Source organism: Cervus canadensis, chromosome 17 (genome assembly GCF_019320065.1).
Source record: "Cervus canadensis isolate Bull #8, Minnesota chromosome 17, ASM1932006v1, whole genome shotgun sequence".
NCBI lineage: Eukaryota > Metazoa > Chordata > Mammalia > Artiodactyla > Cervidae > Cervus > Cervus canadensis.
In genome coordinates this window covers 22,899,295-22,920,244 of record NC_057402.1, presented here as the reverse complement: position 1 = coordinate 22,920,244, position 20,950 = coordinate 22,899,295, and the positions used below count along the sequence as shown (strand labels likewise).

Genomic DNA, 20,950 nt, shown 5'->3' with positions numbered 1-20,950 from the left:
AATTACCGGCAACCAACCGGACCGGAGCAGGATTAGCTCCAGCCCCCGGCTCGGGAGGGCTGCCTCCACCAATGGCAGAGCTCTCAGTGCTGAGCCTGCGGGTTAGGTTGTGAGGCTCCGGCGGGGGCGGGGAGGAGCCGAGGGGGTTCTGAACGAGCTCGGCTGCTGGGTGGGTCGGGGCGTTCGGCGCGCCCTTCATTGAAGCGGCGGTGGCCGGGCTGGGCGCCGGGAGTGGGAAGCGACGGCGCGGCTGGAAAATGCCAGTCCATTCCCGAGGGGATAAGAAGGAGACGAACCATCACGATGAGATGGAGGTGGACTACGCCGAAAACGAGGGGAGCAGCTCCGAGGACGAGGACACCGAGAGCTCGTCGGTCTCCGAGGATGGAGATAGCTCAGGTACGCGAGCCAGCGGGCTGGGACCCCGAGTCCTCGCGCCAGGCTAGCGACAGGCCGCTCTCCGCACGCCGGGCAGCTGCGTCCTGCTGGGAGAGCGGGGCGGGGAGAGAGGGAAGGGGCGGAGACTGGCTCCCGGCCCTCCGTGGCACCCAAACTGTTCGCGGGGCGCTGCCCAGCTCCTGGCGGGTCCCGGTTGACGGGGCGGAGCGGGGCAGGGCGCGGGCCTGGACTAGTCCGGCTCACGGACGATGCTCGGTTCCGTTCTCGATCCGCCCCGCCCTTGGGACCTCTGGGTAGTGCCTCGGGCTATCCGGAGCGAAAATGTCCCGCATCTTGTCTGGGAGACGCTGTAAATGCCTCCTCTCCCCACACCGCCGACTTATTATTTTGCACCTTTGCAGCCCTTCTCAGCGTGTGTGGGTTGTCAGGACCCGAGGGTACTCGCTCTTGGCTGGTTTAGAATTTATTAATGTCAAGCGTGTCAGTCCGTACTGGACATTCGTCCTCTTTCGGGGGGCTGACGTGGGAGCTGGGTCATCTGCATCATTTCTGTGAACTTTTCGAGACTGAGAAGAACAGCCCAACATCAGGACTGATTGGAGATCTTCATATGCTTATAAATAACTGGCTGATTTTTGGCAGCTTTGAAGTTCTCCAAATCTTCTCCCCTGCAATCTTTTCTAACTTTGTGCTGGTTTTTTTGTCTGTTTATTTGTTTTTGTTTTCTGTTTTGAAGGGCGTGGGATAGGATAGAGTGGAGGGGGGCAGGTTAACACCTTAAATCAATTTTTGCAGTCTTTTAGGAATGGTTATTTTAAAAAGAAATGAAATTTATGATTACGTGGGTTCTTTTCCTTCTGTCCATACGATGAAGATGAGACTTACTTCTTTGTTTTGGCCTGATTTTGGCCATGTGAAGCAAGGATGGATGACAGGTTGACGACAGCCTATCACCGTGACACTCTCTTTTTTAGGCTTCCCTTTCAGAGAAAACCTCCATGGAAGTATGTAATTTCAGTCAATAAATCAGCCACCCCGAATAAGTGTTTCTGAGTGACTTCCTTTTGCAGTATTGGGTTCTACTCAGTGGAAGGTATAAATAGTTATGATCTGACCACAATTAAAGAGCTGTCATAGGTCACCACTTGATTCAATTGCCAAATGAACGCTTATTTATAAACAATACTGTGGAAATTCAGAGGTAGAGGAAATCTTTTCAGTACAGGGTGGTCAGCAAAGGCTAGTGGGATTACCTAAATTATCTTGAAGAATGGGTGGAATTTGGATTGGAGTGGTAAAGTTCAGGTGTTTCTGTAGAAGAAGCAATATAAGAAAAAGTGCAAGGCCAGGGCTTAAGCTTTATTTAAAAGAGTGAGAAAACCAGTTTGGTTGGCAGAAGGATTTGAGCTAGAAAAGGAAAAGATATAGGTGTGAAAGACTTGAAAAAAAGCAGAAAGTGGGATTGATGAATACAAGTTTAGGAGTCAATGTAAGAAGAAAAAGCCAAATACAAGGAGAATGGTGGTAGTTTGAACAGAAACAGAAAAAAAAAAAAAAAAAGATTTGAGATGAAAGTATGAAAGACATGTTGTTTTCGAGGTCCTGATGGTATATTTGAGTCAGAGTGCCCAACTGACAGGTGGTAATGTGGCATTGGAACCTGCCTGGGATGGGAAGCATAGTTTGGAATTCACCTGCTTAGTCATGAAAATAGGTGAGATTTCAAAAGTGAGGAATACAGAGAATATCAATACTATATGTGAGTACGTTTTCTGGATCTGTAAAACATTTTATCTTCACTTGTTCTTTGTTTTTGTTTTTATGGGAGTCAGGATCTCTCAAAATGACATCTATTTACTAAAATTCTGCCTCTAATTTTTATGTTGATCCTGTGGGTTTTTATTTTTTTGTAACTGTTTTTTGTTCTGTCCCAAAAAATAATGGACACATTAATTTATGAAGAATATGATAATGATTTGAAGCACAAGTCAGATTTTTTAAGTACAAAGAAATTAAATAAATTTTTCAGTTGCATGTTGCTTTTGCATCTCTTTTCTACCATTTATCTTGCATGTTAAACTCCCACAGTTTTATTCTTCTCCATCCTTGGTACTGGCCAGTCTTAAGGCTACAGAAAAACTCTATCTACAGATATTGGGGAGTGAATCATCTTGAGGGACCACATTTTTTTTTTTTTTTTTCCAGTGGGTTTTGTCATACATTGATATGAATCAGCCATGGATTTACATGTATTCCCAATCCCGATCCCCCCTCCCACCTCCCTCTCCACCCGATTCCTCTGGGTCTTCCCAGTGCACCAGGCCCGAGCACTTGTCTCATGCATCCCACCTGGGCTGGTGATCTGTTTCACCATAGATAGTATACATGCTGTTCTTTTGAAATATCCACCCTCACATTCTCCCACAAAGTTCAAAAGTCTGTTCTGTATTTCTGTGTCTCTTTTTCTGTTTTGCATATAGGGTTATCGTTATCACCTTTCTAAATTCCATATATATGTGTTAGTATGCTGTAATGTTCTTTATCTTTCTGGCTTACTTCACTCTGTATAATGGGCTCCAGCTTCATCCATCTCATTAGGACTGGTTCAAATGAATTCTTTTTAATGGCTGAGTAATATTCCATGGTGTATATGTACCACAGCTTCCTTATCCATTCATCTGCTGATGGGCATCTAGGTTGCTTCCATGTCCTGGCTATTATAAACAGTGCTGCTATGAACATTGGGGTGCACGTGTCTCTTTCAGATCTGGTTTCCTCAGTGTGTATGCCCAGAAGTGGGATTACTGGGTCATATGGCAGTTCTGAGGGACCACATTTTAAAGAGTCAAGGAATAAGCTCTTAAGAGCCAGAAATAATTTTAATCTGTTTCAGAAAAATTAAAAAAAAAATCATACTATCTTGCTGTAGAAAGTAACTGAACATAATTTAATTTTTTCTCATAGTTTGACCTTTATTTGATGATGATCAATATGAACATCATTTTGTGCTTAAGTTATTCTGATGTTGTCAGCTATATGTGATGTATTGACAAAAACAGACAATGTGAAATATAGGAGAGAGCTGGTAGCTGTCAGTTGTTTTCCTTGAAAAGTTTGCTTGTCTTCCTCCTTCCTCTTTCTCACTGACTGACTGTAATTGGGGAGTGGGAACAGTGGGGGCCTAGGAGTAGGAAACCAAAATACTCTGTGGTATTGAGATTAATCTTCTTTTTTTTATTTGACTCGCAAATTATCCATGTGAGCATTCCATAAATGGAATTCCGTAAGTATTCTTGAGCAATATTAACCTTTAAAGGACGTAATCATTTTGGTGCTTAAGTTTGGTGAGTTGGTGAAAAACAAGCCAAAAGTGGACTAATTACTATATAGTCACAGTTTAAGGTCAGCCTTTTTCTTTTTGGCTGTACTACAGCACGTGGGAACTTAGTTCCTTGACCAGGGATCAAACCTGTGCCCCTTACACGTGGGAGCACAGTCTTAACTGCTGGACCCCTGCCCCATCAGCCCTTTAATAAAATGATTTAAGAGTGAATAAAGAGGTTTCCCTGGTGACTCAGTGGTAAAGAATCTGCCTGCCAATGCAGGAGACACAGGAATGATCCCTGATCTGGGAAGATCCCACATCCTGTAAAGAACTGAGCCCATACTGAGACTGTGCTCTAGAGCCCAGGAGTCGTAACTACTTAGCCTGAGTGCTGCAGTTGTTGAAGTCTCGGGTCCATGGAGCCTGCGCTCTGAAACAAGAGATGCTGCCACAGTGAAAAGCCCATGTGCTGCAACTAGAGAGTAGCCTCCACTCGTTGCAACTAGAGAAAGGCCCACACAGCGACAAAGACTCAGCATAGCCAAAAATAAATGAATACAATTATTTTAAAAAATGAATAAAATTAAGAACTAGCAACTGTTTTAACTCTTATCTGTATTTTACATTAAATCTACAGTGGGAATTATATTTGATAAATGTTTAAGTCCTAAAGTACTTCTTCTGTTTTTTTTTTTAACCATTCTAATTAACATTCAGATGTATTTGGAACATAGCATTAGTTTTATCTTTGATATTTGCATTTTATTAACAGAAATGGATGATGAAGACTGTGAAAGAAGAAGAATGGAATGTTTAGATGAAATGTCCAATCTTGAAAAACAATTTACAGATCTCAAGGATCAGTAAGTAGTAATTTCTGAAGGTCACTGTCACTGAATCTCAACCTTGTCACATGTATACTGGCATGAGAGAAATTATATTCATTCTAAACTATTTTCCTTTTTGTTTTTTATGGGACTGACTGACCTGAAAAAGGCTTCAACTGTTGTTTGCCTGTTGAAGGCCTCATTAATTAACTAATCAAGGGTTTTGAGGCTGGTTTTGGGGGGGAATTTAATAAGATTTTTATGTGGGTATTGGTAATGAAAGTGTTTTCCTTGGATTGCTGCACCCTTGGTTCTAATGTGCTTCATTCATTCCTTTGTTAAATAACTGGATAAAGATAACATTTTTTAAAAAATTTGAGAATAAGAGTTATTTCCAAGAGATAGCATGGTGATTTTTATTTATATCTTAACATTGAATAATGTATACATTGCATGTTTTCACATGCATTGTTTAGTTTGTAAGGTTGGAAGATAGTTTTATCTCTCATTTACTCTTGAGAAGATTGATCACACAGGTTAAGTGACTTGTTCATAGTTTATCAGAAGGTGATAAATTAAGCCAGGCTTTACATCTTAGGTGCTATCGTGTTCCTTCCACTAAGGCACATTACTTTGGAGGAATCATGGTGGAATCACAGGGCCTGAATCCAGGCTTTCTTGACAGATTTTAAAAATATAGTAATAGGTTCTTTATTATCCACTGTAAAGATTGAATGAGCAGTATATAAAATTCTCGGCCATTTGTCTGACATGTAGTGTGTGTTTACAGATACTGTTTTTTCCCCCTCTTTATAATGCCAGAACTCTTATGTAAAGTTGGTAATGCAAGAAGGAGCTCCAGTGATTGGAGAGAATAGAATAGATGCAGATTTTAAAGAAATCTTAAAGGTGAACATTCAGTTTGGAACTTGCTGGCAAGGTCATGGGGCATGATATACTTTAGGAAACATAAATGAAAGGGAGAAACTGTTGAGACCATAGATAGCTTAACTTATTCAGAAGCTGCCTCTTAGTTTATGGATTCTTTGTGATTTTGCTGCTTATTCTGTTTCTCCTACTTCTTCCCTAGAGAGGCCCAAAGAAGAGATGAAAGCCCATTTAATATCTGGAATTGCCAGCCTGAAATAAGACAGATTTCGTTACCAGACGAATCCTGCTGTTTATGCCATTTCTGGTGTTAACTTTCATTGGTATTAGTGATGAATGTATAGATAATGTTCTATGCTAGTGTGACAAATTAATATAAGCAATCCAAAATAATCCATAGTGTAAAATTTTGCTTTTAAAAAGCATGATATTTTCTAATGCTAAAGATTTACATTACTAATTTGAAGTTAAAATTAGTTTGGATTCCCAGAAATCCATTATTTGGGCAGCACAGAGAGTTCATTCAGTTCATTTGGGATCATTCTGGAAAAGAGGAGGCAAATTTGTATTTTAGCATAAGAAATCCATGAATGAGTGATTCTTAAACAGTTATTTAAGATACACGTATTGAGCTTTTATAGAGCCTTTTTTGGTTATCCAAGAAATTAAAATTGTTGTAAAGCTCTAGTATAATATATTGCATAGGAGAAGTTTGCATCTAGTGAGTCATTTGGTCTGATCTTGTTCCCCTTGGGGCAGGCAGTTGCTTTGATTTTTGCTTTCTCATGGCTCACCATGATCACCTGCCAGTTCCCCTATCAGCATTATTCGTTTCTGAAAGTATTAAAAGTAGACTCATTAACACTATTTAATAGGATTCTTTCTCAAGGAATTGGTATCTATAAATATGTTTTTGAAAAAAAAATCCTGGCACAAGTTTTATGATTATTTTTTTGTCTTACCCTGTTGCTTTGTTTTTTATTTTTGTCTTCTCATACTGTGTATCTCTTTAAGCTGTCTCAAATCCTCTTTGGAAGAGGTGGGAAATATAATATTAATAATAATAATAATAATAAATATCCTGCTTTGCCTGTTCTAGCACTATAGGGCACATATAGCACTCCTTTCCTAAGGCAGAAAATCCACAATTTGCAGTTCGTAAAGTGGTGGAAGGTGAGTTCTTCCACCTTCTTAGAAAGAAAGAGGGACTTGTCCCACCTAAGTGTCCATTCATTTCCGTGTTCAACATCCAACAAACATTAATTAGCTTCTGTTCTGTGAATAGTATTGTGGTTTCTGCTGCAGGACTCATGATCCTTGCCTTTGATGAGTTTATACTTGATTCCAAGGTTGTAGAAATTATACTGATTTTGAGGAATCTGTTTTTTTAAAGTGAGTTAATTGAATACTGTTAATTCACATATCCTCTTCATTCAGGATGTTCACGTATTTAGGATACCTTATTATCCATATTTTGTATGAGTTTGATGTTTTTCAGGTGCAGTCATCTTTTGTATTAGTTTTTAGCATTTTGTTTGAAGTTGTATTTATAATTTCAAAAACTATTAGTATCGTGTTATACTTTTTGGATTTCATACATTGTATGTTGAGTTTTAGAAAAATTTAACCCAGACATGATAATGTATTATTTTGGAAGTTGATTCAGATAATTTTTCCTTTCTGGTTGTAAAAAAAAGAATATTAACTAGCAAGAACACTCAAACTTGCTTTATTCCTTTAAAATCATTATATAAATCGCTATGCTAAATATAATGATCAATGATAGGCAATATTAGTTGTCTTAGTTGGTATTTTCAAGAGGAAAGAGTGGAATATTATATGAACGCCAAGTATCATGTTTTCAATAGTCAACTACTATTTATACAAACAACTATAAGCATGATCAGTGGTTTCTCCTGGGAGTTACTACATGCCATCCTTGTGTATTATGAGATATTCACCTATGATGCAGTAATAAATGGCAAAAAATTTTCTTACAGAATGATCTTAAATTGTTAATCTGCTTTGAAATTTTAGGATATCTTTGAAATGCCGCAAAACGAGGGTTAGAAACGCTTCTCATAAAGAATGACAGTTTCAACATTTTCTTGTTAAAAAAGTTCTATCCTGCAGGACTATTGGTAAAAATAAACATTGAGTTGCCTCACATACCATCTTTGATAATCACGCTGAAGGTGTTGATGTGACAGCTGTTACATTAGGCCTCTTTGCACGTAGACTCTTAAAAAGAGCAACGGGGATTCTTCGCCCCGCTTTTCACTTCCCCATCTGCCAAGCAACTCATGTTGTAGCTTCTTCATTCACAGTCTAGATGAGCTGAGTATGCCAGGTCTTAAGTTCCCTAGCCTTTGGTTTTACCTTCATCACTCTGCTTCTTCTTTGTTCTCTTAAAAATTAAGTAGGCTGAATATTGCTATACTGACTCCTTTTCAGGAGATTTGGAGAGGAGACAGGGAATTATTTATTTCTGACAGCTAGTAATGCCTGTATCTAAAATACTCAAAATGATTTGTTCCTTTTAAATTCAGTGTTTATTTGACCTTTTCTCTTAGAATTGATTTATTCTGCAGTTAAAAACATCTCCAGTGTCCAGAGGTAGTTATTTTGGTTGTATTTTTTTTGATTTGTAAATTAACTGTTAAAAAGCGATATATCTAAAAAAATAGAAAAATATTTCTTTGTGATTATTTGCATAAAAGTCAAATGATGTAACTGTGTTCTTGTCATCTGAGATCAAGGAAAAAATACATTTGGTAGGCTATTAGAATATGAAGGATATTAAGAGAGAATGTATAGAAATGGTAAATTGTTAGCCTTTGCTGGGCTTTTAAAATTAATATCTTAATTTTTGCTTTGTTAAGACTTTATAAAGAACGATTAAGTCAGGTGGATGCAAAACTACAAGAAGTCATAGCTGGAAAAGCACCAGAATATTTGGAACCACTGGCAACTTTACAAGAAAATATGCAAATTCGTACAAAGGTAGCAGGTAGGAAAGTGAAACATCTTTTCCGTATAGTAGAGTATGAATTCTTCAATAGATTTAAAAGGTGTTTGTCAAATGAGTGGTTGTTGTTAATAGAAGTACAAATGTATTTACATTGACCAGATTATTATACTATCAATCAACCCACAGTTATTTTATTAAATGCCTCCTGCTTTTCTCTGCTGCTATGGAGGGTTAAAACAAAAAAAGCCCTCAAATTGGTCACAGTGTTGTTGAAAAGGTATTTCCACACGTGAAACAATTAGAAACCAGGATATTTTCATTAAGAGATACTGTTACTACCATAGTTTATTTTTCTGTTAATGTTCAATTTAAGTCCTCTTAGTATTTTTCATCTTTAAGAGTGATAAAGAGCTCTTCTTTATAAAGCATTAAAAAAAAATTGATCAGGATGTTAAAGAACAGGGAATTAACCTTCAAACCTGTAGTTCAGTTATAAGTTTTTATTTTGAAAAGTTTGGTGACACATTTGTGACTATGAATAAATGAAGATGTATTTTATTTGTGTGGTTAAATTTCAGTCTTCTGTTTGTAACTGGGATCTGGCCTCAGAATTGTGTCCTACCATGCCTAACAAAGGATATGTCTATTTGAAGATCATGTAATGATTTTTCACAGTCAAACTAAAAACTGAAATTTACTGATCTCCAGTAAAGTTGTTTTCTTTTTGGGGAACAATCATTGATCCTCATACACCTGTTATTTATGAATAATACGTATGGCATTGTTGATAATAGGTTCTTATACTGAATCCTCCTTAAACCGAATTTTAGTCTTGAGTGCTTAATATTAAGTGTATAGATAATGTGATGCTTAATCTGCTATCTTTGCATATTGACTTAGACATCCTTAAAAGTAAACATGTCCTTAGTTTTATTTGACATTTGAAAAGAACTAAGTGAGACTTCCTAATGTTTTGAAAATATTACTTGAGTCAGTTATTCACTTTGCTACTAGGTGGCCTCCTTTGCTTTTTGATTGTACAAAGAGTCGTGTGTGTGACTGTGTTGCTGACGACATAGTTCCAGTTATCTGTTCCTTGCCTTTACTCTACAGGAAAGAGTATTGCAGTTCTAGGGGCAGCTATGGCATAGAGTTAAGTATGTACATCTAGACCTCTTTGCCATTTTTGTGATGGTGTATTTGCATGGCCTATTTTATGTGTTTTTTTTAGGGTGCCTATTTTATGTGGTTGTTTCGGTACCTCTAAGTTAAACTCTCTTGACCATCCATCCTCTAGGTAAAGCTCTGTCAGGAGCACTCAAACATCGGGTTAATTTATAAATTTTGTTATATTAGTTTATACATTTAGTCTTCTTGGAAGCTTTGGACTCTGAAAATAAGTAATAGTTAAAAAAGAGTGGTTTCGATGTTTATGGTATCCAGTTGTTAGTTTGGGTATATGTGATTGAGAAACCAGAGTTTTTTGACTCTGTTTCCCTTATGAGTCCTGAGACATTGTTTTTCATAGGTGAAGAGTTTTATTTTCATTTTAATCATTCTCTATCAAGCATTTAGAAATATTCTTTAGAAAAATGGGTAAGAACTAAAATTTGTAGTGTAGTTTCTCTCTAGCTCTTAAACTCTTAGTTTTGTAGTCTTCTTTGACATATATTTTGACTGAGCCTTGTTATTTCTAGTTTTTAAAGGTAAAGTTAGACCTGCCGATTTCTTCTTGATTCATTTTATAAAATAGGACAGAATTCTTACAGGGAAGTGATAATGAAACTCCTTATTGCTAACATAATCAGAGTAATTGTGTTTGGTTGCAGGAATCTATAGAGAGCTCTGCTTAGAATCTGTAAAGAACAAATATGAATGTGAAATTCAAGCTTCTCGCCAGCATTGTGAGGTACTGTTATTTTGCTTAACTTTTAAGCTGATTTCAATTCTTCAAGTCTTCTAGTGCAGCAGTTAAAAAAGTAAAATAAATGAAACAAAATTAAATAGTACTTTAACTCAGTCTGCTTATGCAATTTTTTTTTTAATACAGTTTCACTGGAAGCTATATTGGAAATAGGACACAAAGAAAGAATCATACAAAAGAACTAGTGGTATAATTTTAGAAGTTTTGCAGCTGTCACCTTAAAAAGACTTTGTAATGATTATGTCATCTGGCATCACCAAATAGTATAATTAGTATAATGCTAAAGACTCAAAAAATGTATATATCCAGTAGTTCTGTTAATTTCTCAGTTTTTAGATCTGTTTCTATATCTTAGGGCAAAATTCTCTATGGGGGAAAAATGGATTCTCTATATTCTGTTTATTTTTAATAACGCTGGAAAACATACTGTTGATTTTGCAGATTACTTTTCATAAGACCTAGACAAGATCATAAATAACTAGTGAAAATAAGAACAAGTTCTGTGATGATTCTTATCTTAATGTACCATATCTTTATAAACTATTAAAATACTGGGAGTAGATAGATATAAAAATGATGGAGCTTGTGTCATTTTCTTGGTTATAACTGAGATGAAACATCTTTTGATGTTTCCTGGCTATTTGGATTTTCTTTTCTAAGAAGTACCTGTACATATCTTTTGCCTTTATGTTGAGCTTTTAGTCTTTTCCTCATTAACTATAGAGATTCTTCATATATTCTGGATACAAATGCACTGCTGGTTATAAGCTTTGCAAATATTTTTACCCAGGCAGTGGGGTATCTTTTTCACTCTTTTTGATGACCTTTTAAACAAAATTTCACATTTTAATGTGGTTGAATTTATCATCTTTCCTTTATAATACTGTATATGTTTCTTGTGTGTTCCCCACTTTGATTAAAACGATATGTTTTCTTCTAAAATTTGAAATTTTGCTTTTTGTTGCTAAACTACCTTTATTTCATTTTTGTGTGTGATTCAAGTATGGATCTAATTTTACTTCTTTGCTTATGGATAGGTAATCTCACTGTTTAATACATACTTCATTGTTTCCCCACTAATCAGCAATTCCATCTCTTTTTTATACCGAATATCCACATATGTGCTGGCTTGTTTTTAGTGTTTTTTCCATCTGTTCCAGTGGTCTCTTTGGCTCCCCTTGCACCAGTATCACAATTTCTCTTTTTACAGCTTTCATTCTAGTAAGTTGATGATAGCCTAATAATTTTACCTTGCTCTTTTTCTTCTTACAGTTGCTATTATTATTAATTTTATTTGTTGTTTAGTAACAGCTTTTTAAAAATTACCTTTTTTACTTTTTATTTTCTGCTGCTGCCTAGAAAAGTGAGCTTTATATATTGAAGAGTTTATATGAGTGAGTTTATATATTGATACTATATCCAACCATGTTACCCTTTCTTAATTTAGAGTGTAAATAATATAAATAAATCATCATATAAATAATAATGTGATTTGTGAATAATGCTGCAGTGAAAGTGATGTATGTATTCTTGGCACCCTTGGTGAAGTTCAGTTGACCATACATTCATGGGTTTATTTTCAAGGCTCTCTATTTCTGTTCCATTGGTCTAAGTTTTATTCTGTTACCATATTGTTATAATTACTGTAGTTTTATAATATGTTTTAAAATTAGGAAATGTGAGGCCTCCTCACATTTGTTCTTCTTTCTCAAAATTGTTTTGGCTACTTGGGATCCTTTGTATTTCCATATGAATTTTAGGATTGTTTTTTCTATTGCTGTTAAAAAGTCATTGGAATTTTGATAGCGGTTACATTGATTTTTTAAATTGCTTTGGGTAGTATGGACATTTTAACAATAATAAGTCTTCCAATCCATGAACGTGGGCTCTCTTTCCACTTATTTGCATTTTCCTTAATTTCTTTCATCAGTGTCTTATATTGTCAGTATACAAGTCTTTCACTTTAGTGTATTCCTAAGTATTTATTATTTTAGATACTCTTGTAAATGAGATTTTTAATTTCCCATATCTCCTTAATTCTATCAGTTTTTGCTTTATATATGTGTATATACATATATATATATATATAGAGAGAGAGAGAATCTGTATTAGCACACACATATTAAAATTTTTGTATTTTTAATGAGTGTAACATTTTATCCTTTTTTTATACCCTTCTATCTCTGTAACAGTGATTTTTGCCTTAAAGTCTATTTTGTCTTGACAGTTAAAGCAGGTACCCAGGTTTATTTGGCTTGGCATCTGCCTGATAAAAGGTTTTTTCATTCTTTATTTTTTTCCTCTCAACTTTTTTCTGGCCTTGTATTTTAGTGTATTACTTATAAATAACATATACCTTGATTTAAAATAAAACTATTCAACAATTTTTGTCTTTTAACTGATAAATTTAGTCCAATTATTTTAATTTGTATTTAAGTCCAGCCTATTCTGTGTTTTTAATTTGTTCTGCTTTATCCTTTTTTAAAATTCTCTTCTGACCTTTTTTTGGTAAGTGTGTGTGATTTATTGAGTTTTAAAATTACATCAGAAATGTATGTCCTCTATTTCTATTTTAATTGATTACCTCCACACTTTCCATTTCTATATTTTAAAGATTATCTTAAATTTTCAGTATGCATACCTCCATTAGTAGAATCTAAATACCAATCAATAGCTCTGTTCTTCTCGATAGAATTCCTATATAAAGGACCTTAGAACTCTTAACTGCAGTTACTCCCTCCCAAATTGCAAGTTATAGTTGTTCACAATTTCTTACATTTCATACTTTAGATGAGACATTACTTTGATCTCATAGATTTAGTTCTGTTTAAGTTTATCCATATTTTATTAATACTAGTTACTTGTTAACTGTTTTTTAATTATTAAATTAATTAATTTATCTGTATCAGATCTTAGCTGTGGCATGTGGAATCTTCACTGCTGCGGGAGGGATCTTTCTCTGTGGTACACGAGCACTAGAGGGCATAGGATCAGTATTTGCCACATGCAGGCTTAGTTGCCTGGAGGCACATGGGATCTTAGTTCCCCAACCAGGGGTCGAACCCACATCCCCTGCATTGGAAGGTGGATTCTTAACCATTGGACCACCAGTGCAGCCTCTTGTTCATTGTTTTTTAGCTGCAACCCTTCCCTGCAGGTTTATGTTTTGCTTTTTTGAAGAATATCCTAGGCATTCTTTCCCTGCAAGTCTTTTATTTCAGTTTTTATTTGTTCAAAAATAGCTGTATTTGTAAACATTGTGGAATAACAGTTTAGGGGGTTATAACATTCTAGGATGACAATTATTTCCTGTTAATATTTTTAGGATCTTGCTTTCCACAGTCGGTGCTAGATGCCTACAGTCATTTGTAGATAATTTTTTCCCTTCCCCTTACTGGCTGTAAAAACTCTTGCGTTTGTTGTTCTTCAGTTTCTGTACTGTGTGTCTCCACAGGATTATTTTTCTCTCCTGACTTGGATTTGCTGTGACTTCTGCATCTCAGAATTTGTTTTCCATTAATTCTGTTTTATGTTTTTTTGTTTGTTTGTTTTTTTGGCTGTGAGGTGTGTGGGATCTTAGCTCCCTGACCAGGGATCAAACCTGCACTGCCTGCATTGCAAGGTGAAGTCTTAACCACTTGGACTGGCAGGGAAGTCCCTCCATTAATTGAAATGGAAATTTCAATTAATTAAATTAATTAATTCCAATTAATTCCATTAATTCCATTTCAATTAAATCCAAAAAATGTGAAGATTTCTCAGCTGTTAACTTTTCTGGTATTGCCTCTCTTCCATTGTCTTTACTTGCATCTTCTGGAACTTTAATAAGTCATATGTAAGTCCTCATTCTGTCTTTCATACTGCTTAACAGTGAATTCATATTTTTATTCAGTAAGTCATTATCAGACATTCTTCAGAGCCTAATTCTGCTGTTTCTTATTTCTGCCAAACCTCACAGTTTGTTTCCTTATTTCATGATTCTGGAGGCTTTATTGGTAGGAATTCTGTGAGCCTTGGACAGAAGACGTGGCTCTTGAGATTGTGTGTATGTGTGTGCGTGCATATGCTCAGTCATGTCTGACTCTTTGCAACCCTGTGGACTGTAGCCCGCCAGGCTACTCTGTCCATGGAATTCTCCAGGCAAGAATACTGGAGTGGGTTGCCATTTCCTCCTCCAGGGGAATCTTCCCAACCCAGGGATCAAACCCTGTCTCTTGCGTCTCCTGCATTGGCAGGCAGGTTCTTTACCACAGTGCCACCTGGGAAGCCCCCTTCAAATAGTATCTGCTGTTTTTTCTGCTGAGTTGTTTTAGCCAGGTATCCTCATCTGCCACCAGCACATGACTGCTTTAGTTTTTTGGCTTGGGATTTTCTGTGTTTAAATCTCAGATATGTAGAAGTCAGACTTGAGATGATACATGTTTAGGGAAAACTTTTTTCTCCACTTATGCTCTATGCTGAGAGATTTCCCTCAGGTGGATCGTTTAAGTCAGCCTTTTCATAAAATGTAGTAACCCTTCAGAACCATGCAGGGATCTCAGTTACCTCCAAGATCTTTCTCTTTTAACCAAATAGCCGCTAAAAACCATGCCTCCTCTATTCAGTAACCAGCAAATACCCTCAAGGAAACCACAGTTTCAGTATCAGGTTAGCATGCTGGTTTTTAGCTCCTTGTTTATGTTTGATCCTTGGGGATATCTCTTATTTTCTTGAGAGATTAGCTATGTCTTTAAAAAGATATTTTGTGGTATTCTATCTAGAATGTCTAGATGTGTTGGGAGTTTTATTTAGTTTTGTTTTTTGTGAATATATAGTGTTCTACATTGCCATAAATAAAAGTCAACAAGATACATTTAAGTAATGTTTTTTACTTAGGCAATTGTATTGATATTCTTTCTCTTCCATCATTTTTCAGCTTTGAAAATCCTCGCTTCTTCATAGAGATGCTGAATATTTACCTGTTTCTTCTGGTTTAGTTATGGTTTGATGTTTTAAATGTTTAATATATAATTACTATTATAATTAATCTGTTTAATTATATAGTTAATCTGAAAATACTCACCAGTAGTTAAGGGCATTTTAGATAGGAAATAGAAGGTGAATAGGAACTTTAAATATTTAGTGTTATGTGTTTTACATTCACTCTCATTTTAATCCTTACAACAATTTTATAGAATAGGAATTGTCTTGATTGTTATGAATAGGTTAACAAAGACTCAGAGAGGTTAAGTAATTTGCTTGGGAGTCACACAGTTAATAAGCAGCAGAACAAGGATTGAAATCCTTTGTTTGATTTTTCTAGTTATTTATGTAGTTTAGTGTTAAATCTGAACTTTGTTATACTGGGCTTTGTATCTGCTTATTCCTTAGTTCTTCATTTGACTCACATATTAATAATGGAAATAACCTGAGGGGCAAGGGAAGTGGGAAGAAGGAAGGCATACTGCCAGTTGTCAGAGTGAAAGTTTGATTAGCAGCAGATAGAAAAGAAGGGCTAGGACCAGAGACTAGACAGGTTCACGCAGGTTTGCACATAGAGAGTATACAGAGGCAATCAAGGCAGCAGATGGTTTGTGTCAAATTAAGGAAGAAAATCATATTTATAGAATACTATAAAGTGCCTCACACACTAAGATGGGTAGAGATGCTTTATTTAGGTTATCTCATTTAAGCCTCCCCATAGAGCTGGAAATGAGTTTTAAGATGTGATGGCAGGTGGTAGCGAGGTTTCAACCAGGCCCTTAGGGTTCAGGGTTAGCATTCCTATTTTTAAAAATTGGTGAGAGCTCTTCAGAGCTCTGATTTTTTTTGGCTTTCAATTCATTTGATTATTTTTTTTCTGATTATAACATTAGTAAGTGTTTGATGAGAAAACTTGAGAAATAAGTCTAAAGAAGAGAATAAAAGTAACCATCATCTACTAAGCAGAAGTAATCACTGTTAATAAGTGTGCATGCATGCTCAGTCACTCAGTCATATCCAACTTTTTGTCACTCCATGAACTGTAGCCCACCAACTTCCTCTGTCCATGGGATTTCCCAGGCAAGAATACTGGAGTGGGTTGTCATTTCCTTCTTCATGGGATCTTCCCAACCCAGGGATTAAACCTGAAGCTCCTGCATGCAGGCAGATTCTTTATCACTGAGCCACCCGGGAAGCCCTAAGTGTGCATATGTTTGTATAATTGTTTTTCACATAGCTGGTGTGACTCTGTGTATACTATTTGTATCCTAACTTTTTTATAAGCAGCATTTCATAAGCATATCCTTATTGCTCTAAATACTTTTTTTTTTAAAGGGTCATTTTGTGTTTTATTGTTTATTTTTAAAAATTAGATGGTTCTTTTAAGGCACAAGCCTGCCATCTTCTTGATCAGCTGGCCCCCCAAAAAAGCCTCTTTCTGGCCTCAGCCCCTTGTCTCTTAGATTCATTGGCCTGTTATGCAGTGAGCAGATCAAGCTTGGACTCAGTATCAATTTGGCTTAGCTAGCCAGGAGCCTGCTGCTTGTGGCTAGCTGATCCTGATCAAGGAATATTGGGACAAGACCCTAGCAGCTGCTGGGACCATTTGTCCTGAGGTTCTTTCCTTCAAGATTCCCTACAGTGACCTGGCTGCCCTCAGTGCTTGGCAGTTGAGAAAAGGAACAGACAAACTTCTACTAGTTGACAGACTCAGATTTTGTTTGTAGGGATTCATTAATGACAAACCCAGCCCTGCATGAGATAGGTCTATAATCTCTTCAGAAACTCGACATCTTCCAACTCAGTTCAAAACTGAGTGAACATTCAGGAAACCACTGGCTCATTCACTGCTCTGATGAGGTCTCAGCTTTGGAACCCAGAACAATACAGAGTTATTCACTTAAAGCTCAGAAAGGGATGCAGAATAGTATGTGCAAGATCAAGCCACACTCCTTAGCACTTTAAGAGATCAAGCCATGAGCCTTTGGAGTGGGAGCACTGCCTCTAAGACCCTATGCTACCAGAGAACTAACCTTCAGTTCAGTTCAGTTCAGTTGCTCAGTTGTGTCCAACTCTTTGTGACCCCATGAATAGCAGCACGCCAGGGTAACCTTAGGTGGTATCAAATAGTGAGAACTCACACAAAGGAAATCTCTGGAATACAAGACCCTGCATCACCCAACACCAGTAGCACCCTGTGCAGAATGCCTCATCTAAACAACAAACAAAACAAAAATATAAACCAAATCATCAGTAGACAGGAGTACCACCTCATCCAGCCTTGCCCAGCCGAGGAAAAGCAAGCAAACACAGAGCACAAATCTCACCTTATATGAAGCTTACACAAACCACTGGGACCAACCTTAGGTGGGCAGAAACCAAAGGGAAGGAAGAATTCAACCTGGAAGCCTGGAAAAAGAAGAACCAAAAACCCCCCAAAATTAGTAGAGGCAAAGAAATCATAAAGATCCAAGCAGAAATAAATGAAAAAGAAATGAAAGAAACAGTGGGGAAGATTAATAAAACTAAAAGGTGGTTCTTTGAGAAGATAAACAAAATTGACAAACCTTTAGCCAGACTCATCAAGAAAAAAAAAGATAAGAATCAAATCAACAAAATTAGAAATGAAAAAGGAGACATTACAACAAACAGTACAGAAATAAGAGACTATTATGAGCAACTATATGACAATAAAAGGGATAACCTGGAACAAATGGACAGATTCTTTAAAAAGTTCAATTTTCCAAGACTGAACGAGAAAGAAATTATGAACAACCCAATTACAAGCACTGAAATTGAAGCTGTGATCAAAAATCTCCCAAAGAACAAAAGCCCAGGACCAGAAGCCTTCATGGGAGAATTCTGTCAAACATTTAGAGAAGAACTAATGCCTATCCTTCTAAAACTCTTTCAAAAAATTGCAGAGGAAAGAACACCTCCAAACTCATTCTACAAGGCCACCATCACCCTGATACCAAAACCAGGCAAAGACAACACAATAAAAAGAAAACTACAGGCCAATATCACTGATGAACATAGATGCAAAAATCCTCAAAAAGTTTTAGCAAACAGAATTCAGCAACACATCAAAAAGCTCATACACCATGATCAAATTGGGTTTATTCCAGGGATGCAAGGATTCTTCAATATATGAAAATCAATCAATGTGATACACCATATTAACAAATTGAAAGAATAAAAACCATATGATAATCTCAATAGATGCAGAAAAAGCCTTTGACAAAACCCAGCACCCATTTATGATTAAAACTCTTCAAAAAGTGGGCATAGGAGGAACCTACCTCAACATAGTAAAAGCCTTATATGGTAAGCCTACAGCAAACATTATTCTGAATGGTGAAAAACTGAAAGCATTCCGCCTGAGATCAGGAACAAGACAAGGGTGTCCACTTTCACCACTGTTATTGAACATAGTTCTGGAAGTCCTAGCTACAACAATCAGATAAGAAAAAGAAATAAAAGGAATCCAGATCAGAAAAGAAGTAAACCTCTCACTGTTTGCAGATGACATGGTACTGTACATAGAAAACCCTTAAGGTAGTATCCGAAAATTACTAGAGCTAATCAGTGAATTCAGCAAAGTTGCAGGATACAAAATCAATATGCAGAAATCACTTTCATTTCTATATACTAACAAAAATCAGAGAAATTAAGGAATCAATCCCATTCACCATTGCAACAAAAGGAATTAAATATCTAGGAATAAACTTACCTAAAAAGACAAAAGAACTGTACACAGAAAATTATAAGACACTAATGAAGGAAATCAAAGATGACATAAAAAGCTGGAGAGATATTCCATGTTCCTGGGTAGGAAGAATCAATATTATGAAAATGATTATACTACCAAATGCAATCTACAGATTCAATGTGATCCCTATCAAATTACCAGTAGCATTTTTTCACAGAACTAGAACAAAAAATTTCACAATTCATATGGAAACAGAACGGACCCTCAATAGCCAAAGCAGTCTTGAGAAAGAAGAATGGAGCTGGAGAAATCAACCTTCCTAACTTCAGATTATACTACAAAGCTACAGTCATCAAGATAGTGTGTTACTGGTATAAAAACTGAAATATAGACCAATGGAACAAGATAGAAAGCCCAGAAAGAAAGCCAGGCACCTATGGGTACCTTACTTTTGACAAAGGAGGCAAGAATATACAATGGGGCAAAGACAGCCTCTTCGATAAATGGTGCTGGGAAAACCGGAGAGCTGCATGCAAAAGAGTGAAATTAGAACACTTCCTAACACCATACACAAAGATAAACTCATACTGATTAAAGAGCTAAATGTAAGGCAAGAAACTATAAAACTTTAGAGGAAAACATAGGCAGAACACTCGATGACATAAAAGCAAGATCCTCTATGACCCACCTCCTAGAGTAACGGAAATAAAAACAAAAGTAAATAAGTGGGACCTAACTAAACTTAAAAGCTTTTGCACAGCAAAGGAGACTATAAGCAAAGTGAAAAGACAACCCTCAGAATGGGAGAAAATAATAGCAAATGAAACAACTGACAAAGATTAATTTCCAAAATATACAAGCAGCTCATACAACTCAATGCCGGAAAAACACAGCCTAGTCAAAAAGTGGGAAAAAGGCCTAAACAGTCATTTCTCCAAAGAAAACATGCAGACAGCTAACAAACACATGAAAAGATGCTCAACATCGCTCATTATTAGAGAAATGCAAATCAAAACTCCAATGAGGTCCTGTTTCACACGGGTCAGAATGGCCCTCCATCAAAAAGGCTACAGACAATAAATTCTGGAGAGGGTGTGGAGAAAAGGGAACGCTTTTGCACTGTTGGTGGGAATGTAAATTGATACAGCCACTATGGAAGACGGTATGGAGATTCCTTAAAAAACTAGGAATAAAACCAGAATAAAACCAACATATGACCCAGCAATCCCACTCCTAGGCATATTCAAAACTGAAATAGACACATATATTCCATTGTTTATAGCAGCACATTTATAATAGCTAGAACATGGAAGCAACCTAGATGTCCATTGACAGATGAATGGAAAAATAAGTTGTGGTACATATACACAATGGAATGTTACCCAGCCATAAAAAGGAACATGTGAGTCACTTCCGATGATGTGGATGAACCAAAAACCTATTATACAGAGTGCAGTGAGTCAGAGAGAGAAAGATAAATATCATATTCTAATGCACATATAGAAACTAGAAAAATGGTACTGAAGAATTTATTTACAGGGCAGCAGTGGAGAAACAGACAGAGAGAGTAGACTTATGGACATGGGGAGACGGGAGGAGAGGGTGAGATGTATGGAAAGAGTAACATGGAAATTTACATTACTATATGTAAAGTAGGTAGCCAACGGGAAGTTGCTGTATGGCTCAGGAAACTCAAACAGGGGCTCTGTATCAACCTAGAGGGGTGGGATGGGGAGGGAGATGGGAGGGAGGTTCAAAAGGGAGGGGATAGATGTATACCTGTGGCTGTTTCATGTTGAGGTTTGACAGAAAACAACAAAATTCTGTAAAGCAATTATCCTTCAATAAAAAAAATTCTTTTTCTTCTAGTTTTATGAAGATGTAATTGACATATAGCACTGTGTAAGTTTAAAGTGTGCATCATAGTGATTTAATTTACAAG

At 36.6% G+C, this 20,950-nt stretch overlaps 1 protein-coding gene across 2 annotated transcripts in view; it reads left to right on the top strand.

Moving 5' to 3' along the window:
* Window positions 1-76: 76 nt before the first annotated feature.
* The window catches only part of BRMS1L (BRMS1 like transcriptional repressor), a 42,866-nt gene continuing 21,992 nt past the window's right edge, over window positions 77-20,950 (top strand). The window contains exons 1-4 of one of the 2 annotated variants that reach the window (XM_043490219.1): window positions 77-399; window positions 4,497-4,587; window positions 8,322-8,449; window positions 10,240-10,319. In XM_043490219.1, the coding sequence (XP_043346154.1) occupies window positions 258-399; window positions 4,497-4,587; window positions 8,322-8,449; window positions 10,240-10,319 (441 nt within the window). In that variant the 5' untranslated portion in view covers window positions 77-257. The remainder of the gene's footprint in view (window positions 400-4,496; window positions 4,588-8,321; window positions 8,450-10,239; window positions 10,320-20,950) is intronic. The other variant, XM_043490218.1, reaches the window with a different exon arrangement.